At 57.0% G+C, this 27,183-nt stretch overlaps 9 protein-coding genes across 9 annotated transcripts; 7 read left to right on the forward strand and 2 right to left on the reverse strand.

Moving 5' to 3' along the window:
- Window positions 1-813: 813 nt before the first annotated feature.
- Window positions 814-1,342, forward strand: TRAVEDRAFT_29025 (uncharacterized protein). The gene is made up of 2 exons (XM_008039992.1): window positions 814-1,160; window positions 1,209-1,342. The coding sequence occupies exon 1, from the start codon at window positions 887-889 to the stop codon at window positions 1,115-1,117; it is 231 nt and encodes a 76-aa protein (XP_008038183.1). The 5' UTR covers window positions 814-886; the 3' UTR covers window positions 1,118-1,160; window positions 1,209-1,342.
- A 389-nt stretch (window positions 1,343-1,731) lies between these two features.
- Window positions 1,732-3,021, forward strand: TRAVEDRAFT_29026 (uncharacterized protein). Its single transcript, XM_008039993.1, has 4 exons — window positions 1,732-1,773; window positions 1,826-2,082; window positions 2,133-2,194; window positions 2,282-3,021. Exons 2-4 carry the CDS (start codon window positions 1,875-1,877, stop codon window positions 2,786-2,788), a joined length of 777 nt encoding a protein of 258 aa, XP_008038184.1. The 5' UTR covers window positions 1,732-1,773; window positions 1,826-1,874; the 3' UTR covers window positions 2,789-3,021.
- A 705-nt stretch (window positions 3,022-3,726) lies between these two features.
- TRAVEDRAFT_58667 (uncharacterized protein) lies at window positions 3,727-6,549 on the forward strand. Its single transcript, XM_008040486.1, has 7 exons — window positions 3,727-3,912; window positions 3,969-4,063; window positions 4,118-5,020; window positions 5,091-5,320; window positions 5,385-5,652; window positions 5,721-5,956; window positions 6,061-6,549. Exons 3-7 carry the CDS (start codon window positions 4,439-4,441, stop codon window positions 6,323-6,325), a joined length of 1,581 nt encoding a protein of 526 aa, XP_008038677.1. The 5' UTR covers window positions 3,727-3,912; window positions 3,969-4,063; window positions 4,118-4,438; the 3' UTR covers window positions 6,326-6,549.
- A 1,179-nt stretch (window positions 6,550-7,728) lies between these two features.
- TRAVEDRAFT_58668 (uncharacterized protein) lies at window positions 7,729-10,893 on the forward strand. The gene is made up of 3 exons (XM_008040487.1): window positions 7,729-7,753; window positions 7,814-8,441; window positions 8,492-10,893. The coding sequence occupies exons 2-3, from the start codon at window positions 7,820-7,822 to the stop codon at window positions 10,549-10,551; spliced, it is 2,682 nt and encodes an 893-aa protein (XP_008038678.1). The 5' UTR covers window positions 7,729-7,753; window positions 7,814-7,819; the 3' UTR covers window positions 10,552-10,893.
- A 1,117-nt stretch (window positions 10,894-12,010) lies between these two features.
- Window positions 12,011-16,536, forward strand: TRAVEDRAFT_47550 (uncharacterized protein; the record flags this gene model as incomplete). The annotated part of the gene is made up of 27 exons (XM_008040140.1): window positions 12,011-12,267; window positions 12,326-12,347; window positions 12,400-12,737; window positions 12,792-12,914; window positions 12,969-13,147; window positions 13,201-13,348; window positions 13,407-13,551; window positions 13,608-13,628; window positions 13,686-13,724; window positions 13,784-13,820; window positions 13,870-13,970; window positions 14,038-14,237; window positions 14,300-14,332; window positions 14,395-14,493; window positions 14,550-14,559; window positions 14,618-14,628; window positions 14,688-14,898; window positions 14,950-15,016; window positions 15,078-15,136; window positions 15,192-15,213; window positions 15,273-15,468; window positions 15,530-15,786; window positions 15,835-15,929; window positions 15,981-16,084; window positions 16,146-16,260; window positions 16,313-16,344; window positions 16,401-16,536. The coding sequence occupies 27 exons, from the start codon at window positions 12,011-12,013 to the stop codon at window positions 16,534-16,536; spliced, it is 3,057 nt and encodes a 1,018-aa protein (XP_008038331.1).
- A 170-nt stretch (window positions 16,537-16,706) lies between these two features.
- Window positions 16,707-19,139, reverse strand: TRAVEDRAFT_124091 (carboxypeptidase S; the record flags this gene model as incomplete). The annotated part of the gene is made up of 11 exons (XM_008040488.1): window positions 16,707-16,792; window positions 16,855-16,968; window positions 17,008-17,638; window positions 17,696-17,820; window positions 17,878-17,953; window positions 18,007-18,100; window positions 18,160-18,217; window positions 18,272-18,340; window positions 18,393-18,496; window positions 18,548-18,646; window positions 18,709-19,139. 11 exons carry the CDS (start codon window positions 19,137-19,139, stop codon window positions 16,707-16,709), a joined length of 1,887 nt encoding a protein of 628 aa, XP_008038679.1.
- A 487-nt stretch (window positions 19,140-19,626) lies between these two features.
- On the forward strand, window positions 19,627-21,683 carry TRAVEDRAFT_148525 (mitochondrial 37S ribosomal protein RSM23). Its single transcript, XM_008040489.1, has 10 exons — window positions 19,627-19,876; window positions 19,943-20,004; window positions 20,073-20,162; window positions 20,227-20,328; window positions 20,393-20,504; window positions 20,557-20,649; window positions 20,708-20,984; window positions 21,038-21,182; window positions 21,236-21,476; window positions 21,530-21,683. Exons 1-10 carry the CDS (start codon window positions 19,744-19,746, stop codon window positions 21,625-21,627), a joined length of 1,353 nt encoding a protein of 450 aa, XP_008038680.1. The 5' UTR covers window positions 19,627-19,743; the 3' UTR covers window positions 21,628-21,683.
- A 294-nt stretch (window positions 21,684-21,977) lies between these two features.
- TRAVEDRAFT_167907 (kinesin-domain-containing protein) lies at window positions 21,978-24,522 on the forward strand (the record flags this gene model as incomplete). The annotated part of the gene is made up of 7 exons (XM_008040490.1): window positions 21,978-22,232; window positions 22,451-23,345; window positions 23,396-23,539; window positions 23,598-23,711; window positions 23,769-24,233; window positions 24,295-24,414; window positions 24,469-24,522. Exons 1-7 carry the CDS (start codon window positions 22,156-22,158, stop codon window positions 24,520-24,522), a joined length of 1,869 nt encoding a protein of 622 aa, XP_008038681.1. The 5' UTR covers window positions 21,978-22,155.
- Window positions 24,523-24,716: 194 nt separating this feature from the next.
- TRAVEDRAFT_167909 (DNase I-like protein) lies at window positions 24,717-26,967 on the reverse strand (the record flags this gene model as incomplete). Its single annotated transcript, XM_008040491.1, has 6 exons — window positions 24,717-24,956; window positions 25,018-25,996; window positions 26,050-26,688; window positions 26,737-26,804; window positions 26,856-26,887; window positions 26,944-26,967. The coding sequence occupies 6 exons, from the start codon at window positions 26,965-26,967 to the stop codon at window positions 24,800-24,802; spliced, it is 1,899 nt and encodes a 632-aa protein (XP_008038682.1). The 3' UTR covers window positions 24,717-24,799.
- Window positions 26,968-27,183: the final 216 nt, after the last annotated feature.

Consider the following 27,183-nt stretch of genomic DNA (forward strand, 5'->3'; position numbering starts at 1 on the left):
CGCCAGTACTCATCCATATCCGGGGAGCAGCAGAGAAGTTCGATAATCGCATCCTCATCGCGATTGTTTCTTGTTCTAAACCATGAACTCCCAGGCCCGGGCCGGGTCTTCGACCACTATCCCTTCCCGCAACACCCCATGTTGCACCCACTGCGGCAAGGAGGAGTCGCCATCGGTGAAGCTGAAGCGATGTAAAGGTTGTTCAATCGCGATGTATTGTGGTAAGGACTGTCAAAAGAACGGGTGGTCCGCGCACAGGTACGCTCCTTATGATAGCACCGTCTTGCCGCGTAATGTTAACGCGTACCACCGGTTCTGACTTGGTGATGATTTACCAAGGCGGCAGTGTCGTCCTAACAGCAACTCCACCAAGCCGGAAGATGTCTTCGACACCAACCGCCTAGCAGGATATCCGGCCCTCATCGCCCTCAATGCCGCCGTCGCGGAGTGGTCAGGGGTGCACCAGATGGCGCGCACAGTTATAGGCAGTGTCGCCATACACCTGGAGGGCAGCTTCGGCTTCAGCAATCCCGTTGTCTCCGAGAAAGTCCTCATCTTCCATCTGGTGCCGATGAAGAATCGTGGGGAAGATAACCCCGCCCGCGCGTTCCAAATATCGTTTTCGTCCCTTGTACCCCAGTCCGAGCTCGGCCCCTTTGCACAGAAGTACAAGGCCAGCATGGTCGAATCGGCCAAACAAGAGCAAGCGCACATGCGCACGCTGCTGCCATCCACTATGGATCCCTCGTTCTCCGGCGTACTCCCCAGCGTGTCCCTCATGGTGAATACCGGGCTGTTCTATACCAGCAACTGCCATATCAACAGGACGTACCACTGCAGGATCGTCGGAGAACGCTGGCGCGCGGTCATCCAGGATGTATCCGCCATGTGCATGGACGCTATGAATGCAGGATACGTCCTCAGGCCGGGACCTACGGACGACGTACCGGATGTCGGCACCCTTGTCCGGTGGAAGAAAAAGTGGGAGTGGGTGCGGGAAGAGGGCTGGCGGTGGGAGTGGGACTATTTGGCGTCCAGAATGCCGCCGAGGCAGCGGCCTTTGACGGACCTCGACCCTCACCAGCTCTGGAGGCTGTACTACGAAGCGGACCTCTGAGTCTTCTCTTATTTTTTCCTTGAGGATCTGCCCTTTGCACGAGGTGAGTGATGGGACACCACGGCAGGTTTGAATACTCACGCATCTGGAGATTTACCAGTGCCAGATGGCCACCGGAGTCGCTTTCGGCCGCGCTGTGTTGCAGGTGTGCAGTATGTACGCACTATATTCGCGAAGAGTCTTTTCTGTTGTATTGCTATTGGGCTGTATTAGTAGGAGACGATATGGAGGTTGTATCAAGTAGCGGATTCTCAAGCTGAGTCTGGCTCTGTCTGTTGGATCTCCGACCAGACTCGCGATCGCATGCACAAAGGTCGTCTTGGCTCCAAGCATTAGCGATATCTCCCTTAGCAGGTCGAAATAGAGCTTGCGGCAAACCCAACCTGAATACGCACAAGGGAGGTGGCAAAGGAGATGGTGGTAGAGGCTTGCGCTAAAGATAGCCTCCGCGTCGATCAGAGCGGTGGGGATAGACGCTGAGACTGACAGAACAGACGCTGGTACAAGGGCTAGATGGCCGTGTGCCTTGTTGCTTGCTCTTTCTCCATCCCGTCGTCCTCGGTGCGCTCTTTGGCCCCCTCTCAGCCTCCCGGTCGTCGTACAGTCTCTCTTTACCCCCGTCGCTCTTTTGCTCTGCTCAGTCGGTAGACTTCAAGGTACGCTATTCGCGTGGAAGTATGCTCGCACCCCGGTCTAACAATATGCCAGCTCAAACAACTTACCCCTACGCACCCACACCTCCAAAATACCCCTCACGATGTTCCCATACGCTACCCTTGTTGCCCTCATTGCAGGTGCTGCCTTTGTGCACGCCGATCCCACCCCTTCCGCCCCCGGGCCGGGTGACGTCTTCAGGGAAGGCGGTCAGTGCACCTTTGCCTGGGATGTGGACACCACCGGCACCTGGAAAGAGATGAATGTCGAGCTTATGACCGGTGACAACTGGAACATGGTCCATCTCACCAGTATGTTCATCAGCGATTATGCTGGTACCGCCACTGAGTAGGCACTCCAGCCGTAGCGACCCTTGACGGTACCGATGCTACCACGACCACTTTTAGCTATGACTGCCCTCAGGTAAGCACTTCCTACGATTCAATATCACTAAGACCGTCTCGCAGAAAGTCCTCAATCTGCTCAAGTCTGATCACCGCTCTTAAACAGGTCACCCCGAACGCCGCCATTTACTTCTACCAGTTCACGGCCAATGGTGCCGCTAACCGCACCTGGACCACTCGGTTCGCCATCGGCAACACCGACGGAAACGTCGTCGCTGCGCCCAACACTACGCAGCCCGACGGTCAGGCCATCCCCTGGGGTGTCGGCGCGCTCGTCGACCCCTCTACGGCCGTCGCGGCCCCCTCATACCTCACCAGTGGTGCCTCGACCGCGGCTGCCAGCGCGACTGGCGCACTCGCCGCGACCTCCAGCGCCGCTGCGGCCTCTACTGCGGCTGGCACCGCGTCCTTGACCACCTCCAAGGTGTCCTCCACCGCCTCCGCCGCGAAGAGCAGCGGCACGCCGTCGACTGCCGGCGCGACCGTCAACGGCACCTCGACCAACTCCACCGGCACCAACGCGGCCGTTAGCGCGCTCGCGGTCGACGGCCAGTTCTTCCGCGCTGCCGTCGCGCTCGGTGCTGCCGCGTTCACGTTCGCGGCCGTGCTCTGAACGCGCGTCGCGGGTCCACGGACATCACGGGTTGTAACGTTGACTCCCGGCCATGCGGCTTGCCGGCTTTATGCTGCTGGATATGGATGCTGCGCGACGGCGATAGCGTACGCAAGGACACTGTCTCGCACCTCCGTTCGTCGGTCGCTGGACGTTTTCGTTTCGCGGGCCATTGCTTGTATTCTCACTGGGCATCTACGCATCTATTCAATATATCCGGAATTGAATCAGTATCTGACAGGTTCGAACTAATGGAATGTGGACACACTCAAACCCCCCTTGTCAGGATCTCACAACGTTTGCTGTTTATGAAAAATCAAACTCGACGGCGTCCTATGCAAGGTCTATGACCACGATCTGCGGCCTGGCAGTGCAAGACGCTGCGCATGCTTTGCAGCATGGATGTAGGTCTGCTGCGCACCGACATCACTTCCTCGTCGAAGGTCGACTATGTTGCGGGGTACGCATCGCAGGTTACCGGTCGCCCCTGGGGCAGTGTATTGATACCCGTGAGCTCGCAGGAGGTTCAGCATGGGGCTGTATGCATGTCGGCTGCTTCCGCATGACGGTGAATAATCATTGGCGGTGCAGTCGCTATGCGCATGCGTATTGTGATGTGTAGAGCCTGCCCTGACCCCTTGGGACTCAGTACTCAGTATCCGTCCATCGACCTGATGACATGCACGATGCACTATGAGGTGGGATGTGATATCGGACACCACATATTATTCTGCAAGCTGGGGCCACTTTCAAAGATTCAATACTACTGTTGTGCTCGAAGCTATGTACACGTACTGTGACGATGTCGCGACGACTCCGAAACTTCGAACATTGAAGTGCGTATGTCAAACAAGGTTACACAGACGCCGAAACACATCTCCGCTGGATGACAGCAGGCGCCCATCCCCACGACTCAGACGTATACCACCATGACCCCAGCATCTACATTTGATTTTTACCGACCACTACGGTCCGCAGCGGGCTCATTCACCGCCTCGCTGCGGATCCGCGAAGGACGGGCAGCTAGAACTAATACCGCGTTGCAATAGACGGCCTCCAAAAGACCGAGTCTCTCGTGCGCAGTCGTCGATCCGAGATTCGTCGATCGATTCTCTGGAGAACAGGTCAGTCCCGTCTTGAATTCCCCCAGAGTGCAGGCAGACGAATGACCAAACCGCAGCGCCGCCGGCGATTTAGGAATGGCTGGTTAAGTCTGATCGTATCAACATATCCGCGTCTCGGTCATTCCGAACCTGCACTGAGGCAATGAGCGCAGTAAGGCACTCGTTCCATGTCCCGCGCCCGTTGCTGAATGTTGAACGCCCACAGCGGATGCGATTATTCCTGCAGCAGAGGATACCGCATTCTAGGCCAGATTGTTGTTCCGTTAAACATCTGACTGCGGGAGTACCCTAAATGGAGTCAGATGGGTGACGCTGCGTGGAGAAGAACCCTGACGGAACGACCGATAGACGGTGTCAAGCACAGCTACATACCTGACGGGCGTGAAGGGCAACTCCGGGCCCTCCCATGCCACATTTGTGCGGCAATCCATGACCGGACATACCTTGAGGCAGTCTAACAAATAAGCGATCGGTCGCCTCGCCTCGCCCCACCACTCCCCTCCTTCATACTTCTCGTCCACACACTATGCGACTGCTATCCTGGCGATTTTCCTTTCCCTCTCGTCCCCCGCTGTACCAGCGCCTCGACTTGGAGGACGGCACCGAACCCGCAAAGACTCCGGCCTTGCACAAACGCAGCTGTTCAATCATCTCCCTTCTTGGCTCCCTGCTAGCCTCCGTCGTGCTTCTTATTCTTATTCTCCTCCGCATCGACACACGATGGACCTACAGGTTATCGCCATCGTCGTCGTCTGAAACCACATCGCAGTTAGCGGCCAGCCAGCGTCTCGCAGACGCCCTACCCTCCTTCCTTACCAGCAGCCCGAACTTTGCCTCGCGACAATGGGCGCCCGCATCGCTGAACACTTGCCCTCCTGGAACACCATCCTACCTCGCCCCCTGTCTGGCACAGCGGCGAGAGGGCGCGGTATACGGCGAGGAACTCATCTACCCCGATTTCCGCTTGCACGAGCCGCTCTTCGCGCCCAGCCGCGCCGATGGCGATCGGCCAGAATGGCGCCGCAAGCTCGATGGTATCATGGAGCGCGCGTCGTTCTGCAAGGACAAGCGCTGGGTGTGCTACCGGGGGCAGACCGGACAGAACGTCGTCAGTGCATTTAAATCTCTGGTATGCAGGCATGCGGTGAGACAGTACGCTGAGACTCTACATAATTCAGGTCCTCGCCAATGCGACGTTCAAGGGCAACCCTCCCGCCGACCTCTGGGTCGACGACGCGTGCATGAGCGACGGCGTGACGACTGCGGGCCTTGCGACTGCGCCCGCCGACGCCGCCATCAACACGCTCGCGACCCAGGCGGAGTACGACGCCGCGTTTCCTGTGGACACATTGCTGATCGCGACCACTCCGGACTCGTGGTCCTTCCAGCATTTCCTAGACCGAATCACGTAGGTCTCAGCGACGCTAGCCTCCTTAGTACTCATTTGCCGAGGCTCACACCGCTGGGCACAGGCATATTGTGGCACAGGGCCACCACTTTACGTTCGGTGAATCTGCGCCTGAGGTCGTCGCTGGCCGGCCACCCGGCGGCGCCGTTTCTGAGATGTACGATATGCTTGGTCTCGGTGGCGGGAAGGTGCACTTCCGCTCGCCGCGCGTCGCAGCGAAGAAAGTCGTCTTCTCATGCCGCTCCCCGCTCGTCCACCCATGGCTGTCCCTCCGCTCGCTCGAGATGTTCGGGCTGGACCCAGCCGGTATCCCGATCGACCGGAGAAAAAAGGTGCGTGATGTGTCCTCTCCTGCATATCCGTCGGCATCTCACCTGTGGCCGGATATGTTATCTGCTAGGTCGTGTATATCAGCCGCTCCCATGGGTCGACGTCCAACAGCGGCCGGCGTGTGCGCAACGAGGACCAGATGCTCGAGGGCGTGCGGGCTTTGCTGGCCATGCGCGACCAGGGCGAGGAGCTCGTGCTGTTCCACGAGCTTGGCATCTCGTCGCAGCCGCAGATCATGGCCTGGTTCCACGAAAACGTCCGTGCCGTAATCGGGCCGCATGGCGGTGGACTGTACCACCATCGATGGTGAGTGATGTTCCCTCTCAACTCCCCTGCCGCTAGTTTTGTTGGGAATAGTGCTTGGGTCCCGCCGCAATTCTGTACATGAACTGACGATATATCCTCGACAGGACCGGCCGCGACACCCTCTTGCTCGAGCTCATGCCGCGCTCATGGACATCGCACATGTTCTGGGAGGAGGCCGGGATGCTCGGTCAGACATATGCGAATATCCTCCTCGAGCCCGTCAGAGAAAAATCGACGGACATGGAGGCCGATATTCCTGCCGTGCTCGAAATCCTCTCCGCACAACTCGGGAAGCCGGATGCTCGGGGCGTCGGGCTCGAGCGGCTGTACCGTTGGCATGCCCCGGAGTTGCTCGCGGATGAGCAGTGATATATTGTGGGGGTTGTTAGGCCTTGGACGCTAATTTCCGGTGCGGTTTAATCTAGATAGAAAATGGACACTGGCTTGAGGCACAGTACTGTAGTGTATCATAATGTAACCATTATCATCTAACCTTTCAAAGCCGGGATCGAACATAGGCAACGCGTGGCCGTTATGAAACGTCCTAGGAGAACAACTGAGTCCCTGTTGAGTTCCATGGTGCCATGTAGACAGTAGTAGTGAACCCCATATTATATATCATGGGTACTTCAAGACAGATCGCAGCGACATGTCAATACTCATCGTCACTCTGAAACTTGAGCCCATTTGTGGCGTAACATGACCGCAGATTGGGAGAGCGTCTGAGTGCCTACTTTGTGGTGATGTTCATAGCTTTCGTATGAACAACTTGAACGATCCGCTAGGGAGGTCCCTAGGTATCGCTCCGCTCTTCGCGCTGTTGCAACTTGGACCAACTCCGAAGTATACTGTGCGGCTCCGACTGTGTAGATCATTCACTGCTGCACTGCACGCTTCTCGTGCCGGCCGGCTTCGATCAAAGCAGTGCGCTCAGCGAACACTTTGTGTCAACAAGGATGCTATAAAAGTCATCCTAGTGCTCCCGCGTGATTTCCTGTGATTTGTTGTGCGCATGTCCACTGTTCGAATGTTCCCCGGAGTCCTTCTGCCAAGCCCCGCGGAAGCGGATGGTTGGATTTGCTTGGAGGCCCCACGAAAACATTGCGTGCGCGGGCCGAGCGATGGCTTGGATCGGGCGATGACATTTTCCAGTGACAGCGGATGTTTACGAAACATTTCTGTGTTTTGCCGGACTTGGTAAGGCTCGCGGGGAAAGCGGCCGCGCTGTATTCCTTTCGTAGGTAGTAGCAGGCAAAAGGGGATGCTTGCTGTACCTGCCGCCACAACCCAGCCGCAGGAACACTATTTGCAGCTGTGCCTGGCATTCCGACATGCGTTTGAAGCTGTGAGCTCGACGGACGGGGTTGCAACGGACGGTGGCGGGAAGAGCAGGACGGGGCGGAGCGCGAAGCTGCCGACGGCTCCGATGCAGGGGACCGCACCGGCAGGGGCCGAAATGGCCGAGAGAACGCTCAGATGGAACCGCGTGTGGCCGCCGGCCGGCCGTGCGCCTTACATGTCTGTCACGCAGTAAGGATGGTCAACGGCAGGAGTTAGCAGAAAATGTTAACACCACTTCAACCCATCGGCACAAACTGTTGACCCAGACAAGGAAAGAGTGGGTCACACTTTACTGCCGGTGTGAGTCACACCCGCGCAAGGCGACATTTGGATCGGCCGGCCGGAGGTTCTGTAACGCAGCCGCTACGAGCCTTCGCCTCGCCTCGTCCTCCATCTCATCCTCGTCTCCGCTGTCCGCCCTACCCTCTACACCGTCCGCCACGACGTCTATCGCGGGTATGTGCCCTGGTGCCCTGCGCGTACCCCTTCTCGGCACCTCTGATCAAATGCGCACAGCACACAATGCAGCCCTCCCAGCTTGAGATTGAACGGGAGGTCGAAGCCCTCCGCGACATCAGGCGGAGGTCCACCGCCCAAGGCGGCCCCGGCTCTCTTATCCTCGACCCCGATCTTCCCAGCGAGGCTGCACAGGCGCAGGCAGCATACTGGACACCCCCGGACGACTCGAGCAGCAGCTCGCACGACAGCCACTCTGAGCACAGTTCTGTCGCGGCGCAAGACGATCCCTTCCATCTATTTTGGGTCCCTGCTCGCGTGCATCCAGAGCTTGCCCCGAAGGAGTTCAAGGAGTTTCTCAAGGAACATGCACGCACCGACAGCACCGTTCCCCCGCCGGGACGCTCCAACTCGATAACCTCTGTGGGAGGGGGAGGGCTCGGCCGCAAGAAGTCCATGCTCAGCCGGCAATACGACCCGAATGCGCACCCTGGCACGTTGGACGGAGAGGAACATGTGCTACCCTTACGGCGGAACCGGACGAGTATCTACGCCAACGTGCCGCAGCTAACTATCGGCGATCTGCAAAAGCTCGAGGAACTGGCGGAGGAGGCGTCCAACAGCGATGATCCCTCGAGGTTGCGGAGTGTCCTCCGGCGAAGCCTCAGTCTGAACATTGCGCCTTCAGGTACGTCCTGCTTACTCTCTGTTGCGCACATGGCGTCAACTGTGTTCCAGTCATCGACCAGATGGATGATCTCCGGGATCCTGGAGATGACATGGACTCCCCGATCGTCGTGCCAATAGGCAACCAGATCTTGAAGCGTACCGCGCGCACCAAGATTCGCAAGGCTGGGACGGGCGAAGGTGCGCATCGCTTCACTACGACCCGAAGTCGGAGGAAGTCGCTTGTTGGGCGAGCCGCCACCCTGGAGCCCCGCTCCTCCAGTGATCTTTCCTCAAGCGATCATGGCGACGTAGACACCATCCGGCGCGTCGGTCGGTCAACAGATGACATTCCCGAGGTGCCGCCACTGCCTCGGCCGGAGTCGTACAGCGTCGAGACGGCCATTTACGACGCATATGCCCAAGAAGAAGCTGACCATGAGTCCATCGAGGCGCCACCCATGTCCAGAAGCCCTGAGATTGTCACAGAGCTGGTCGACGATGATACCCCTGTCCCCCGAGAAGCCGAGCTCGATACCGACGCCGCCTCTGCCATTCCCGTTCTCCACCATCCCCAGCCGCAGCGCGCCCTTGCGCCTCCCACTCCCGACTCGCCGATGCCGCAACGAACGCCTTCCCCTTCCACACCTGACCTCACCACATCGCCATCTACATCCGAAAGTGTACACCAGTCGCGTCCTTCCCTGCAGGGTGGGTCCGCATACCTCCCACCCTCACCAAGCCCGTCTGAGCGGTCAGAGCACCATCGGCGCGAAAAGGAGAAGAAAGGTCTCTTCGGCAAGTGGGGCGGCGACAAGGGCGGCAAGAAGCAAAAGGAGAAGGAGAAGGAGCAGCGCGAGCGCGAAAAGGAGAAGGAGAAGGAGAGTGGCTTTTTCGGGTCTCTCTTCGGTTCGAAGAAGAAGCAGGAGGAGCCGCAGTCCGTATCTAACAGTGCTGCTGGCCGGGAGACAGCCGCTGCCTTGCTCGGAGCCTCCAAGTCGTCCAAGGGCTACATCCCCCCACCGTCACCTCAGCTCGGCATGTATGCGCGGTACCCGATCCACGTCGAGCGCGCAATTTACCGGCTCAGTCACATCAAGCTCGCAAATCCCAGGCGGCCCCTTTACGAACAGGTACTCATCAGCAACCTCATGTTCTGGTACCTGGGCGTCATCAACAAGACCCAGGCCCAGGGGCAAGCCCCTGGCCAGAACGGCGCCGCTACTGGCGCAGCGGAGCAGCAACCCAGTCCGCCTGGTATGCCCTCCCCTGCGGAGAAAGAGCGGGCAGACCGGGAGAGGAAGGAGCAGGAGGAGAGGGAGCGTGCCGAGCGTGAGCGCGAGAAGGCGGAAAAGAAGGAGAGCCAAAAGCGAGGGAGTCTCACGAAACCGGCGGCGGGCGGGGCACGAAGAGCAGAGACGCCGGTAAGAGGCCCGCAGTACGAGATGCAGCATCGTGCGATGGAGCAGGGCTACGGTGGGTATAACCAGCCGCCGGGTGGTGGTGGACCGCCGCCCCCGCGGACATCATCGGCACCGCCGCCACCAATGGCCAACGCGCCTCGCTCACCAAAGCAAGCGTCACAGTACTCGGTGCAGCTCGTCCAACCTCAGCCTCGACCTGCGGATTCGCCAGGCTCAGCGAACAACCAGTTTTACGAGATCGGGGAGCCGTCAACGCTGAACGCGCAACAATACCCACTCATTGTCACTGGTGCGCCCCAATTACCCCCAGGCGCTATGCCGCCGGTCGCCGTTGAGCAGACTTGGATAGCGAATTCGGGGTCACCGGCGTTGCGCAACCACTCCACGTCGCCCCCGCCGCGATCAGGTTCGCCACCAACATCTCCCTCATCGCCAGGATCGCGGCGACCACGGTCACCACCGTCGGCTAACCGCTATACGCCTGCACAGGAGAAGCAGCCGTACAGCGGTGTGGGTGCGGGCGGCGGCGCTCGGATTGCGGGGCGGTCGCTCTCTGCGACTGCCGCGCCGTCGCAGCCAATGGCCCCGATGAACGGGAAGGTGAAGAAGGTGATGAGCGCACATGCCATGCCCGCACGACAGTCGAGCGAGGACGAGGACGTCCCGCTAGCCGTGTATCAGCAGCAACAGCGGAGAAAGGAGTATTGAGCGGCCGGCCACCCTCATTTAGTCTTCGCTGTACATCACTCTTCTGCGTCCGCCCCTCCGCGCTTTCGTTTCCTTCCGAGTCGTCCCCCATCTAGACGTTCATGCACTACGTAGTAATCGCTCCCGGTTCGCTCCCTTCTTACCTTCGCACCATGCACTCTCCCATCTACACATCCGTCCATCACGCCATCCACCCACTCACTCCGTTCGTCCCATCCATCATAGCATTTGTCCCGCTCGCATGCATCAGTCCTGTTTTGCCTTTCTCCGGACGCTCACCCTATTCGCGAATGACTCAATGACACACCACATACATCCCGACGCCCGATCACAGTCGCTCCTCCCCGTCTCCCTCCCCGAACCTTCCTTCCATGTACATCGCGCATGTCGTTTTGCCTCGAGGACCCTTCGGATGTTGCTACCGGTACCACGAGCCGCCCGTTCTACATTACATTCTGCTGGCACACCCGGGATTCTTAGATCCGCCGAGTGCACTACTGCGGCTGTCGCCGTAGCTGCGACTTTCTTTTCTTAGGGCGCGGGCTCGCGGTCTGGCACGTAAGAATCGTGCCTTGTTTTTGTGCATCTGTATGACCATATAATCGCGAGCAGACTCCTGCTAGCTCGCCCACAATACTACACGACTCTACAGACAGGGCTTCTCGGTGGTGTTCCCGTCATCGTCTTCGTTGAGGGCGTACTAGTACTTCATACTCGATGGCGACTGGTAGTACCGGTAAGCCTCCAATTTTGTCATACTGTCTGTCTCATCGTTGCTCATGTGCTTTGCCTACCGGTCACCGCAGATAGCTGCGCAATGTGAGAACGCGCGCGGCGAAGCCCTCCAAGAAGCTTACCACACAATTGAACATGGTTCCGCTATGATTAGCCTGTCCGTTAATCATTGAGATATTCGCCACATCTTCTATGGGGACGTAAATAGAGACGAGCCCATCACCAGCTTGACATGAGCCTGAAGTATCGTGAGTCCACCGGTCCACTTGCCTACCTACTCGGCTCATTTCCATCGTAGAAGAGTGACTTGAGTGGCCACCACTAGATACCATCACCTATGTGGGGACGTCCCAATACGCCGTACTCAAAAGGGCCGCTTGGGCGTACGTTGACGGGTTCGCAAGGACCCGTCTCGAAGCGCTATACGCGACCGCTAGTATGGCAGAAGCTTAGGGACCCGGAGCTCAGTCACTTGGACTTGATCTTACGGCGGCAGATAAGGACGGAAATCTATACTCACCGAGATAAGCAGACTCTAGGCAGCAGCAGCAGCACGAATAGGACCTTGGCGCACTGAAAAAGGGCGCTGCGCGTCCCGTGCAAGTCTCACGGGGGCTTCTCTCCGCAGACGGAGCATTCGCGGCAGGGGCCGTGGAGAAGACGATGGATGTGCTCGCTACTCGATACAAAGGACGATGCCAACTCCTTCAGTCCACCAGTTGCGATGGCATACGACCCCGTCGAACAAGCTGCACCCCTCGCTCCGCCGTTCGCTTCTAAGCACGCACATACGGCAACAGTCTCTCTCGTTGCCTCTTCCAAGCAAAGTCCCACGACGGGCCTTCCGGAGGATAGTGCGGCACTTATGAAGTCGGACGAAAAGAAGACGTATGGGAATCCGGAAGCTCCAAGCTGGCGCGACCGGCTGGTTAGTGTCGACCACTTGGTTTCCGTGCGAGACGTCAAGGTATCCTCTCCAAAGTGAGTACTGGGTCATGTGCATATGGCGCGGACCTTAATCACTCCGTTAATCTCATAGCTACAAAGCCAAGTATCCGAGAGTCAGTGTTCTCTGTACGCTGTCCGTTCTAGTCATTCCTCATGCGCTCATAGCATCACGACTACGCCCGCTATGTTCTGCCTGTCAGCGAGGCAGATATCAAAGAACAAGATTGGAGAGGAAAACATGCACCCGACTCTCCCTCTGATAGTGAATCTTCCGTTTCTTCGGGGACCACTTTGGCCCCTCCTGTTGCCTCACCCAAGGAGGGCGGCGACAACGTCGAAGCCGTACAACCTGATGAGCAGCAACAATTCCTCAGTAAGCTCCTGGAGGAGTTCCGCACGATCAAATCCTTCGCGCATAATCCCGGCGTGCCGAAGGGTGAGCTCAAGCTTCTGGATGGCGATGCCCTCGATCAGCTTGAGAGTCGTCTCAGCGTCGATGATCAGTGCGTATTTGTAATACTTCAGCAGTCTGCCACTTAAAGGACGCCGCACAACAGGGACACGCCAGACTCTTGGATTCCGCGATCTGCATACCTGCGCCGTCTGACAGGAAAACATCCTCTCAATGCCGAGCCCGATCTTTTGAAGCTGTATGAAGGGGGTATGATTACCCCGACCAAGTACGTCCTTCGCCAACGCCCGCCACTACTTACTGTACTAATGTACTTATCAAGACTCCACTTTGTCCGCAACCATGCCGCGGTGCCGCAACTTCACTGGGAGACGCATACGGTCTCCGTATACTCTGACCCTCCTAACCTATTGGTGAAGCCGAAGGAGTGGTCAATGGACGAGCTCACGTCCGGCGAGTTCGAGGTCTTCGAAATTCCCGTCACTCTGGGCTGCGACGGCAGTAAGTTCCTAGTCTCTTGTCAACATCGATCGACGTACTGACTGTGGTGTCAGATCGTCGCAGGGAAGTCAACATGGTCAAGCGAACCGTTGGGTTCAACTGGACCGCATCAGGAGTGTCTACCGCGGTGTGGCGCGGTGTTCCGGTGCGCGACGTTCTGCAGGCTTGCCGTCTTCGAGAGCCTCCCGTAGAGGAACGTTGGTATGTTCAGTCAAAAGTGCCAATCCTGGAACTGTGACTTGTCTTACAATTCAAACAGGTACTTGCATTTTGAGGGCGCCGATCTGCCATCCTCGGGACGTTATGCGACCTCGATACCGCTCAGCCATGCTATGGACCCTACCAACGACGTCATGCTCGCGTTCGGCATGAATGGCCGCGTTCTGCATCCTGATCACGGCTATGTGCGTTTCACTGAGTGGATATAGGTTACAAGTCGCTGATGCTACTTCTCGCGTAGCCATTGCGTGTTATTATCCCTGTACGTATGACGAACACTCACCTGGTCACAGTCTTCAACGTTGACTTTGCGTATCAGGGATATGTGGGCGGCCGCCAGATCAAGTGGCTTAGCAAGGTGTGTATGAGTCCTATGGCTACCTATAGTTTATAGCCATATCTGACATACGTATATAGATCTGGGTCTCAAAGGAGCCCAATAAATCCCATTACCGTCAGTAATGTCGGAAGCTTGCCACGTTCCACGCCTAACATTGTGACAGACATCTGGGACAACAAGGTGGTGCCATCGTTCATTGACTCGAAGTCTCATCCTCTTGCGAAGACCTTTTTCGGAGACGAGAGCACGGCCTGCTGGGAGCAGGTACTGCGATACTTCAAGTTTTGAAGCTCAGGTGCCGAGCTCATGGGATTCTACTCAATTGTCACAGATTCTGCAGTCGATTATCTGCAAGCCGGCACATGAAGAGGTCATCGAAATTCAGAATCAAAGTGCCATGGAGGGTATGTATACTGTTCAAGGATTCGCGTTCAATGGTGGCGGTGATCGCATCGAACGTGTCGAGCTCAGCCTCGATGGCGGAAAGACTTGGCGATGGTGCTTCCGACATTTCTTGGATGCGCCTCTAAGGTATGCGTTTGTACGTTTGCGCTTTCGGGTTTGGAGGACTGATTATCGTCGTGATTTGACAGACATGGCACGAAGTACTGGGCTTGGTTATTCTGGTATACATGTCTCGATTTAAAGACATCACTCTCCCTCACACGGCTGACGTAAAATCAAACAGGTCATGCGACGTGAAACTGAAGGAGCTAGTGAATGCGTTGGAGATCATCGTGCGGGCTCAGGACAACAAGAAGATGTACCAGCCGGAGCATATCACCTGGTGCGAGATTTTGTTGAGACCGTGACCAAATACTCCGGGTCTAATTCTTGACTCAGGACATTGACAGTACGTTACCATCGTACGCTCGCGTGTGCTTCTCTGTGCTAAGGATGAGTATATACAGGGCATGATGAAGTCGGTAAACTGAATATAAAGTAGCCATGTTTGATGCTGCTGACTACTGTCACTACTAGTAACTCGTGGTATCGAGTCCGCCCCAACGTCACTAACCGCGACCCTAAAACGTCTAGCTGCACCGTTCGCTTCCAACATCCCGTCGCTCCTTTGGATGAGGATGGCGGCTGGATGGTGCCTTCGGAGGCTCCACGACTTGATAGCCATGACAGTCCTGCCCATACGCTGCCGACGTTCTCGCTCGATGAAATAGCGAAACACGACAAGATTGTAAGAGACAGTGTTGCCTGTACCTCTCCTTCGCTCATTCGTGTCATCCAGAACGATGCTTGGATCATCTTAGACAACAAAGTCTACGACGTTACCCCTGTCCTGTCGTGGCATCCTGGTCAGACTCATCGGTGTTTCATAAGCCTGCTATCTTTAACGCGTCCCGCGTTTCTCCATAGGCGGCCCGCGATCCATCCTCATGTATGCAGGCAAGGCTTCTATCGCACCTTCAATCGAGGTTCGTCGCTTGTACAGCATTCGTAGACGCACGCTGACTCGATGGACATTGCCAGTACAAGAACATCCACGACAACTGTAAGTGTCCAAAGGTTGACGTTCTCGACTAGTGCTCAGATTCTTGATTAAACCGACAGTCGCCCACGGCAAGCGAGATGAATGCCTTCTCGGGGTACTATCGGCCGAAGCCGTCAAGGTCATGGAGCAAGATGCTGCACGAGCGGCGAAGGAACTTCAGGAGCTCAAGGAGGCACGCAAGGGACTCGCGCTGCAACCTGATGCTTTCACCGCCGCAAAGCTTGTGAAACGCGCCGACATATCGCATGACTCAAGGTACGAACCAGGAACGCCCACGTCCTCAAATCGTTCTCATCGTGTGGGTGTCTGCAATCAGGCTATATACGTTCGAGCTTCCTCGACAGCGCGACGGCAGTCCGGGCAGACTTGGCCTTCCCGTGGGGCAGCATGTTCAGATTTCGCTGCACTTCAAGGATCAAGCTGTCCAGCGCAGCTACACCCCCGTTCGGCCTGTTCTCCCTACCGAGGACGATGGCACGTTCGACCTGCTCGTCAAGACATACCTTCCGGTGGAGGGCGAGGCGTTTTCGCCCGGGGGTACTATCTCAAACTACCTAGATTGCATGGAAGAAGGTATGGTGTTTGTGATTTCTCGAGGATTGGTGATAAGACTGCGCCTAGGCGAGGAGATCGATATCCGAGGACCGTCGGGCGGCATCTGCTACCTCGGGCGCGGCAAGTTCAAGATCCAGGGCACGACCTTCCACTTCGACAAGGTAAGGTCGCCCTCCCGACGGTATCATCTTTGCTCACACCACCACCCACAGATCAACCTCATCGCCGGCGGGAGTGGCTTGACCCCGCACTGGCAGCTCATTCACGCCATCTTGTCAGACCCCGAGGACAAGACTCTGATCTCCCTACTCGACAGGTAAGATGCTCCGTCAGCGCGCTCGGCATCATCGTAGTGCTCTGACATGTCCATCTCTTAGTAACAAGACGTACGACGACATCTGGATGCGCGATACCTTGCAGCAGTACTCCCAGAAGCACTCGACGCAGTTCAAGCTATGGCACGTCCTCACAAGCCCGCCCAAGGGGTGGCAGGTGAGTGCCGCACTCTCTTCTAAGGGAATCTCGCACTAAGAAGTGTCTACAGTATTCGACAGGGAGGGTCAGCAAGACTATGCTGTACGTTGCGACTTAGTTCCTCACAGTTGGAGGTATGACTTACAGTCTCGTGCTAGGGAGGAGCATATCTACCCGTGCGGGAAGAGGGTTGCGACATTTGTCTGTGGGCCCGAGGGTATGATTGACGAAGTGGTACTGCCAGCTTTGAAGGAGATGGGATTCGAGGAGGGTCAATCGGCCTTTGTTTTCTGAGTTCTGAACTTCTAGTTCAATTTGTTGTATGTGTTGTTGTACCCCCGAGGAACGAATGCCACGGGTGCTGTGTTGTACAAAATATAGAATTCGTTGTGAGGCAGGAGAACGTACACATTTCGGACCTGCCCTACGCGTTTCGATGCGTTACAAATGACCTCCACTCGAACTCACTCCAACAGCGGAGATTCGTCCGCGTTCAAGATGACCCAGGTAAAGAAACGAATCGCCTCAATGAACCCTTCAGCACGAAGAGCTGTCAATGCAAACACGTTGTCAATAAGCCTCGACTTTCATACACGAAGAACCGTGACGCACCTTCGTTGACGGTGTGCGCTCCGTTGAACGAGTCTCCAGCGTTGATGTGGCCGTAACGGAAAATGTGCTTCGTCAACTTCCAGTAATGCTTCGTGTCTGAAGCGAGACAGGCGGCTTTAATAGGGAATACTGCTATGAAAGAAGATGGCGCACCTGTGTTTCCAGTCGACATCCCCGGCGCAATGAAAGTCTTTTTGTCGTAGCCCGTCCGGTTGGACGATCCGAGCACGCCAATAATCGTCCCCGACAGCAGCTGGAACGGTCCGCTATCCCCTAGCGGCGTGACAGGCGCAGGCTCCAACGCCGTCCCAAATGCGTCAGAGATCCGTAGCAGCCCCGCGCTCGCGCTCGCCGCGGTCGTCTTCGCGCCAAACGCGTCCACATCCAGCCCAAAGCGCTCCGCAACGGGCGACACGACACGGGTGATGCGCTCCTTGAGGAACCCGACGGAGCTATGAACATCGATGCGGTGGTTCACGATCACGGACGCGAGCTCCGGGAGCGCGTTCGTCTTCACGCCGCCGCGCACGACGTCCGCGGCCTGTGTCGTGCCCGCGAGCGCGCGGAACTTTCTGTCCGTGCGTGCGAGCTCCGCCTCGAGCGCGCTCAGGGCCTTGTCGGATTTGCGCGAGTGCGTGATGAGCTTGCGGAGATGAGAGGGGAGGGCGGGGTCGTGCTCGGCCTGGCACTGGAGGAGCGAGTAGTAGATGCCAGAGCGGTTGAGGTGCGCGACGTGCGGGTTCGCTTCAAGCTGCTTGATCACGGCGGCGATCATGCCAATACTCTGAAAGATCCGGCGTTAGCGAGAGGTACAGGGTTCAGTTGAGGGCGCTAAACTGACGGTGTGTTCAGGCGGAACACTAGAATGGCCTCCCGGTGCGGAGATCTCGAAACGAACGTCGAACTTGCCCTTCTCCGCTACAGCGGGGGAGGACGTGATCGCGTCTTCACCGACTTCATAGCCGCCTGTCATGCCGCGCTAAGCAAAATGGATGACACAAGGAAATGGCGAGGCATCATTACCTCCTTCGTCGATGAGGATCGAGAATGCATTTTCGCCGTACGCACCCAGCAGGTAGTCACGAATAGCAGTAGCGCCCTGTGGACACAGTTAACATTAACTTGACCAGCGAGTGAGAAGATAAGTCCTACCGAAATGCCACCGCGTTCTTCGTCAATGCCATATGCAAGCACGATCGAACGCGTAGGCTTGAAACCTATGCGCAACAACTCCTCGACGGCCGTCCTGCGTAGAGAGTTAGTACGGCCTTTGACGAGTAAATTAGTGATAGTGTGTAAACTCACAAGGTACCGATCAAGCCGGGTTTGTCGTCGCAACTGCCTCGACCCCAGATATATTCACCTGATAACGATTCAACATTAGGTCCGATGAATGATGCAGGAGCGTGGCGTTTACCATCATAAAACCCGGAGAAGGGTGGGTGCTGCCACACGTCGATCGTCAGAGGTTCAACAGGCACAACATCTGCGATAACCAATTCAGCGAGCTAGCAAGGCTTGTGTGCGCACCCACAAACCTTGGTGCGCCGTCAGGAGTGCAGGCTTGAGCGAGTCATCGCTTCCCTGCCAGTGGTACACTAGGGCGTATTTGTTCACATGTGTCTTCTTGAGGTTCTGGTGCCTGTGCCCGGAATTATGAGGTTGCTCAGAAGCTTTACGGATTCGTACTCACAATAACGGGAAGTGCTGCTCAAGGTAGGCGTGCAAGTCACCAAATATCTCCCAGCGCTCGTCCTGGCCTGGAGGCTTTAGGTCGTCATACGCGACAGTCCTTCAAAACATGGCGTGAGCACTGCGTATCGACGCGTTTGATATACGATATACGCGACGTACGGAACTCTGATCGCTCCTCCGAGGGATTCGTATGCCTTCAGTTTGAACGCGTCCGTAGCGAACTCAGCCTCCAAGGCATCCAGGAACGGGCTATTCTTCTGCGGGGCGATTGCCGTGGTTTGCGGGCACACAGCGCTAGCCTCGGCGTGGCCGCCCCATGAGAGAGACGACAGGTGCTCTTGCACTCCCGCGCGTGCAGCGGTGCCGCACGCGCGGAGATGGGGGCTTTGCGCTCCGAGGTAGAAGACAGACAGCCCGAGTGCAGAGCAAAGCGCGACGGCGAAGAATCTCTTCGTCTTGAGGCCGCGCTTGTGCTGGTCTGCGGAGTCATGGAAGGGATGGGTGTCGTACGGGTTGACCTTCTCATCCACCTGCAGGCCTTCCACGGTCCTGCCCTCGTACAAATGGCCGGCTTTCTCGGTTTGCCGCATATTGACGCAAGTACCGGGGATGCTTGCGGGGCGGACGAGACGAGGAGAGCTGGGGGATCCTTTCGTGGTGGTTTGGATGAAAGGTTGTTCACAACGTTCGGAAGAGAAGACAAACGTGAGATGCCGTCCATACGGCCGTCTTATCAGGGTGAATGCGATTCCAGGCGGATATTGCAAAGGCCAGACATACACACATGCAGCGCATACAACTCCCCGTGCCTCACATATTCCCGTTGAGCGTCCACTCTATCACCTTCTCGCGCGTAACTGCAGTGGAACTCGATAGAATTGCCGTCGTTGTCGCGGTTGTGCTTCAGAGTAAGGGTCGCGTTCAAGCGGGAGCGGGGTAATTGGCGCCCCGCCTCGCACCGCGCGGAACTCGCGGTCCGACCAAATAGTCACGTACCTGTCACAGAAGTCACATGCAGTCACAACCTCGCAAATTCGTCCAGCGGTGGCAGACGCCCACGCCGTTACACCCGGCCCACTCGCGCTCACTCACTCGGTCGTGTAGGCTTCACGGCAGCCTCTGGTTTCTCGTACTCTCGGCGTTAATCCCCTATATCTTGGCTAATTTGACGCGCTCTGGGAGCCTGACGTGAGGATGTCTTTGGTTGCTGCTCTCCGGACCGGGCGTGCTGTCCACTCTACCCCTGCTACGCTTGCTTCTTCTGCCGGTGTCCTTGTCCATTCGAGGGGTTATGCTGCCGCCGTGAAGCCCGCGAAGAAGGTCTCATGTGCGTAGCCTTTACTGCGCTGAAGCGCGAGACTCTGGTCGTGTTGACGAGGCTACCGTACTCTAGCAAAGTTCAAGGCGAATGCGGGCAGAGATGACAAGGAGAAGCAGGGGCCCCGGGATGCTGGTGTACGTCTTCACGGTGTTATTGGAGGCCAATATAACGCCGCTGAACATGGTTTGCTGGGTCCTGTCAGGCCTACCATCCCATGCCCGTGAACAGCCTCGCGAATCCTGTCTTCCAAACCGAGAACATAACCTCGCTGCAATTGCCCACCTTCCGTCCTGTGAGTAATTATTGTTGGCAAAGGCTACTGAACGTGTGCACTGATACTGGGGGTATGTCTACAGGAAGCCATCACTCCCTCAGCGGTGGCGAAGCCTATGGCTTTTCCGCAAGGCGAGTCCAAAGCGCTCAAGGCCTACGGTTTGCCGAGGAATATCTTGGTCGATGTATGTCACTGCTCTCAACAAGCTTGTCGCACGGCATCCCCTAACACTGGTACTTGCCTTGTAGCACCTGCTGTTGACGAAACCATGCTCGGTCATTCGGGAAGCGACCGTAGACCTGCTGGATCAACTCGACAAGGCGTCTGGGTCGTCTAGCAAGGATACGAGGCTTGTGTTGAGTGAGTTTACAGGTTCGATACTCTTTCCCGCGTATTGATGTCATGACTTTAGCTGGCAAGACTGGGTGCGGGAAGAGCTACCTTCTACTGCAAGCAGTGCAGTACTCCATTCAGAAGGACTGGATTAGCCTGTACATTCCCAGAGGTAAGCAGCATTGTAGCGCAAATCTACAGTTGTGTCACCACTGAGCTGGTGTCCTCAGCCATTAGCTTGGTCAACTCCTCATCATCGTACGCGTACGACGCTCGCACCCAGACTTACGGCCAGCCTGCATTTGCACAGCAGTTGCTGAAGCGATTTGTCGACGTGAACGAGGCTCTTGTCCGGTCGTTGGCAACGCAGGCAGCATACACGTTCGACGAGCGGGAATTTAGCAGCGGCGCGCAGTTGATGGACCTCATCAACTTGGGGCTTGAGAACCAGAACCACGCACCCGCCGTGCTCACCGCGCTTCTGGACGAGCTAGCGAAGCAGACAAAGTGAGCAACATCTATGCATCATTGCACTCGCGGAGGCTCACACATATGCGAAGGTACCCGGTATTGCTCGCTATCGACGACTTCCAGGCGCTGTTCTGCATGTCGCAGTACCGCGACCCGTTATTCAAGTCAATCAAGGCGTACCACCTTACGTTCCCTCGGACGCTGCTTGAGTTCGCGAGCGGGAAGAAGTCCTTTGTATGCCTTCGTGGCTTTTCAATCGCTGGACTCGACTAACATGCTGTTTTAAGGCGCGAGGTGCGGTCCTGGGAGCACTTTCGACACAAAACACGACCTTCCGCGCACCGCTCGAGCTGGTCGAGTCTCTAAACTTAGTGCCGTCGGTCCCGACAAACGCCTATGTCCGCCGGGAAGCGGAGCTGATCGAGTACGCGAAGGGCCTGAAGACATTCCCTGTGCCTGAGCGGTTGAGCATTGACGAGGCGGCGTCTCTCTTCGACCTGTGGCACCAGACCAAGGCCTTGCACATACGTGAGCACCTCAGTAGCCTGTAAGTAACACGTCCAACTGACGCGAATGTGCAGCTCGCGGCGACGAGATCTTCCTTGCGAAGTACACGGAGTCGGGAGGGAATGCGCGGGAGTTTGTGAAGAAGGGCATCCTGCAGACCGCGACGCTATAGACCCATCTGTCGCGCATATATCTACCCTAGTACCTATACTAGACCGTAATTACTTCCCTGCTCGCAGCTGGGGGTGCTCAAAAGTCCTGCATCTGTGGCTAAACGGTCACCTGACAGACGCGTCGCGGCGGGCGCCTGCGTGTGGTTTGAAACCTCCAAGGGACGCGTTTGGGCGTCTGCACCGCCTACTAGCCGACAGCCATGTCCCGTCTCCCACGGTTGCGCTCTTCCTCCCCCGACAGGCCACACCACCCTCCGATATTCACCAGCACCATGGCCGGACCCAACATCGCGTCGTCGTCCACCGGGACGACGACGTCGCTCAAGCGCAAGGCCCCGACACAAGAGAACGAACACCCGCGCAAGCTCGCGGCTATCGCGGAGGCGGACACGAACCAGCCCTTGAGGCCGTCGAAGTTCGCGCCGAATACGGCGGCGAGTAGGCTGGGGAAGGGGCCGCCACCGCTGACGAAGCCGCGTGCGCCGACGCTGAGCACTTCCACCGCGGCGAATGGGACGAGGAGGACGATGCGCGCAACGAGTGCGCCACCGAAGACGGCGCCAGTGAGACCTCCCGCTAGGCCTACGTCGAGGGCTACCACTACGTGAGTGCTTGTTCTGCTTGATATGGCGTTGCCGTTTCCGGCACGTATGTGAAGACACAAGATTTGTGAAAGTTGCCTGTGGAGACGGCTATGGGTGCCAGTCCTACCTCAACACTATGAACACTATGTGATAATCAAATACCGGTTCCGTCTGATACACTTCCCAATTATGCGGTGTGTAGTTCGCTTGAGATTCTTACCCAATGCATCATATCCAGGGCTCGACCGACAACAGCATCTGCTGCCAACGACGAACGGTTCGACTCCATACAGCAGCAAATATCCAAGATCGAAGAAGCACGCGCCGCCGACGCCGCCCGCCTCGATGCCGAACTCGCGCAAGAACGCGCCAAACGATCCGACCTCCAAGCCTCGCACGAAGCCCTCTCCCGCGAGCTCACCAACGCCAAGACGCAAGAACTTGCACAGCGACAGGAGCTCTTCATCGCCTCCGACGAACTCAACAGCCTCCGACAGCGACATGAGCGCGAGATCTCCGAGCTGCAGGCGGACCTGCGAAGGAAAGACCGCGAACTGCGCGAGCTCAACGAGGACCTTCGCATGTACCAGTCCGACCTCGAACGCGAGCGCGAGACCGTTCGGGGTCTCAAGGCGACTATCACCCAGCAGGCGACCGCACAAGTCAGCCTCACCGCGCAGCTGGGCGCACTCCAGGCCGAGAAAGCTGCAGTGCAGGTGGAGTTCGACCGTACTTGCGGATCGAAAGCGGACCTGGCGTTGCAATTCGAGCGTGCGCAGAAACGGATCGCCGAGCTGGAGTGTGAGACGCGCGAGGGCGAGATGGTGCGGCGCAAGCTGCACAACATGGTGCAGGAGCTGAAGGGTAACATCCGCGTGTTTGTGCGCGTGCGGCCGGTGCTGCGCTCCGATATAGTCTCGTCGACACTGCACTCGTCGGGCAGCTCAGTGGGCGCCATCACGGACGGGACGGACAGCCCCGATCTGCAAGAAGAGGCCAAGCGGCGCGAGGAGGCGATGGCGCAGCTGGTCTACCCCGACAAGATGGACCACCGGGAGATCGTGCTGAAATCTTCCAGCGAGAGCGCGACTGGGCAGGAGCGCAAGGACGAGTGGCAGTTTGCGTTTGACAGGGTCAGTATCCAGATCGATGTAGTGCGACAGAATTCTCACGTTGTATACAGGTCTTTGAGCCCCATTCCTCCCAGGCTGAAGTCTTCGAGGAGATCTCACAACTCGCGCAGAGCTGCACGGATGGTTACAACGTCTGCGTGTTCGCCTATGGTCAGACCGGCTCTGGCAAGTCGTTCACGATGGAAGGCGGTGCTGTACGTGCTCTCACTATACTTGCTTATCGGATGCAAAACTCTGACGACCTATGTCTAGTCTGAGACTAGTGCTGGTATGATCCCTCGAGCGGTCGAGCAGGTCTTCAGGGTCGCGGACGAGCTCAAGAGCAAAGGCTGGCAGTACAAGATGGACGGTCAATTCCTCGAGATCGTGCGCCCACACCCCTGTTTTATCTCTCCACACCGCCGCTAACCAAACTCCTCACAGTATAACGAGACAATCAACGACCTCCTCGGCAAGGGCGAGTTCGATAAGAAGAAGCACGAGATCAAGCACGACCCCAAGACCGGGCGCACGACTGTCACCGACGTGAACGTCGTCCCACTCGCGTCCGCCACGCAGGTCCGCACGCTGCTCGCGCTCGCACAGGGCCGGCGCACCGTCGCCGCGACGCTCATGAACGAGCGCTCCTCGCGCTCGCACTCCGTGTTCACGCTCCGCATCCGCGGCGAGAACACGCTCACGGGTGAGACGTGCGAGGGCTCGCTGAACCTCGTCGACCTTGCCGGCAGCGAGCGGCTCGAGAAGAGCGGCGCGGGCGGAGACCGGGAGCGACTGAAGGAGACGCAGAACATCAACAAGAGCTTGAGTGCGCTGGGCGACGTGATCGCAGCCCTTGGGGAGAAGGGCGAGGGGAAGGGCGATAAGCACATCCCGTACCGGAATTCGAAGGTGCGTGTGCTGGGATGTGCGGTATTTGTGGACCAGGTACTGATTAAATGGCCGCATATAGTTGACTTTCCTGCTCCAAAACTCGTTGAGCGGGAACTCGAAGACACTTATGTTCCTCAACTTGTCCCCCCTTGCCACCCATCTCAACGAGAGTCTCTGCTCTCTGCGTTTCGCGACCAAGGTGAGCTCTGCACGACCATCCTTGTGGCTCTCATTACTTATATGTGCCTTCCAGGTCAACAACACGACGATCGGCACTGCCAAGAAGCAGGCCAAGCAGATCGCATAGTTTCGGTATACATTCCTCTTAGCTTACTTCACGCACTGTTTTTCAATTCTTCTGCTGCTGCGTGCCTTGCTGTCGTATGTATCGGACTTTAGTCTATCCATCTGTACGTTCCAGTGTATACAAGCAGATTACGCTCCACTCCCGAGAGCTGGCTATAGTGCAACAAGACGTGGCATGGTATGGTACAAATGAATCCTAAACGTATGTACGGGTGCGACAACAACGAAAACATGGCGTGGAAGGGATCCAGTGAAGTGAGGTTGCGGGAGAAGGGGTTTCAAGGGCCCTGCGACAATGTGCGTGTCCGCTCTCGCTCCCGGAGAGACGCTTTCTTGACATCGCTGGTCCACTTGAAGTAGTTGCAACGGTAGCGGTGGTCGACCTCTTCCCTCAACCGCTCGCTCTTGCCCTTGTCATACCCAGGCCCAACGGGTCTACATATCCATGCGAGATCGTTAGCCACAGCCGACGCATATATCCAACAAAACAACGCACCTCGAGCAGATGAAGAACGTCTTGCCCTTATTCGGGCCCGGCTTGTTCACGGTGTACATCTTCGTCGGCTCGCCGTGCACGGTGCAGTGCGGCGGCTGTATAGGCGCGAAAAGCTCCGACCACGCCGCCTTCTTCTGTGTGGGATCCTGGGAGGACGATGGCGTGGGCGAAGGTTCTGCGTCCTCCTGCGCGAGCTCGCAAGCGAGGCGGTAGTCCGCGTCGAGCTGGTCCTGTTCTGCTTGGCTGAGGGGTGGGGTGTCGGGGGCAAGTGCGGAGGTGGAGGCTGTGGGGGCGTCGTCCTCAATCTCGATGACTTCGCGCGATTTGGAGGGGGAGGCTGCGGCCGGCTTGGAAAAGAAGGACGCGAGGCTCGCCTGCCCTTTGACTTGTTTCCGCTTCTTGGACGAGCTAGCGGTGGGTTCGAGAGGCTTCCGCTTGTTTGTGGCTGATGTAGGTGCAAGTTTCGACGGTTGTGGAGGCTTAATCTTCTTCGAGACTTCAGGGGATGGTGCGGGTGTGGAGGCGATAGGCTGAGAGGCGGATTGGGTCGCCGAAAGTTGAACGTCCACGTCCATCACAGCACTGCTGTTGCCGGGCGGGTCAGCTCGCTGAGAACCGGATAGTATTGGAGGGGTCTGCTGTTCGTTGTTGGACGCATCCTTCGACACTGCGCGCTTGCCAAAAAATGCCGACAGGACGGTTTGCTTCCCAGAGAACTCGTCCCAGAACTTGGCAGCGAGCCGGGGAGGGTCCCGAGCAACGTCTGTCTGCTGCATCGCGTCGCGGAGTGTGACGGTCTCCCCAGATTCGAGCACAATCTCGTCGCGTAGATCGATGTAGATTGGACAGTGGTCTGAGCCTTTCAGTGAAGGCTGAATGTCGCCATGGCTAATCCATGGGAGCAGGCCTTTGGTGACGAGGATGTAGTCGATGCGACCGCCATAGTTCGTCTCGCGAGCTTGCAGCTTCGTGTTCCAACCTATGATGTGGTTGTCAGCAAAATATGCATGTTTTAGCGTCGATGCGGCTTACATGTGTATAGGCCTTTCCGCTCCGGCCAAAACGTCCTGATGACGTCAATCATAGGGCCGTTGGGACTTCGCCACTTGTGAAACCATGCGCGCGCAGGGTGGTCGTAGAAGGTGTCTTGGCTGCTCGCGAAGTGTCCCTCAGCGTGATCGAGGGGCGTCGCGCAGACGTTAATGTCGCCGAGGACGATGACCTCACGATGCTCCTCTTCAATAAGTTTTCGCACGCGCTCCTGTAGCATGAGATGGTAGTTCATCTTGAACGACAGCCTCGCATCCGAAGTCTCGTTCGGACAGTAGACGTTGATGAGGACGAAGAGCCCGAAGTCGACGACGAGGCCGCGTCCCTCAGCGTCTAGGCCCTCGAATGTTGCCGGAACCTCGCCCTGCTCATCAGGATATGCAGTGATATCGTGTGGATAGGGATACGAAGGCGAGACGCGTTCCTCGGGGGAGAGTGGGGGCTGAAGCTGTAGCCTGCCCGACAGTCCTTCCTCGGCTTTGAGAGGGGCTGCAGTGCGCGAATTCGCGTAGACAGCAACACCGCTATATCCGCCTTTGCTGACTGGAAAAGAAAAGAAGGAGTGATAATGCCCTGGGAGCGCGACGTCGCGTGGTAGGCTCTCACGGGATGACTTCATCTCTAACATCTATGTCAGCTTCATATGGATGAGTTCATGTTGTATATTACCTTGGAAGCAGATGATATCTGCCTTCAGTTCATCTAGAATACCTTCGCATGATTCGAATGTGTTCCATCTACAGAGGTTTATTGAGGACCGCGTCTATATCTTGAACGGCGTTGCTCACGGATGGTATTTGGGCAGCGTCCTGATGCCATTCTGGTTCAATCATCGTCAGCAACAGATATAAATGCATCATGCTGAGGCATTCTCACGATATTCCATGAGAGTATCCTCATGCTTCATCAACTGAGTGCGACTGATCGAGAAGCCTGCAAACGTTTGTGGGATATGCACGAATGCCAGTGCACCCCGCGACGCGTGTCAATACTTACTGAGACTCTTACGAGCAATGTATGAGCTCCTTATACGCTATATTCTCGCAGGTTATGTGTGCAGAGGACTCTATGGAGTGACTGAAAGAATTTGGTGGAGGATGGTGGCGGAAGCGCGTC

Source organism: Trametes versicolor (assembly GCF_000271585.1).
Source record: "Trametes versicolor FP-101664 SS1 unplaced genomic scaffold TRAVEscaffold_6, whole genome shotgun sequence".
Lineage (NCBI taxonomy): Eukaryota > Fungi > Basidiomycota > Agaricomycetes > Polyporales > Polyporaceae > Trametes > Trametes versicolor.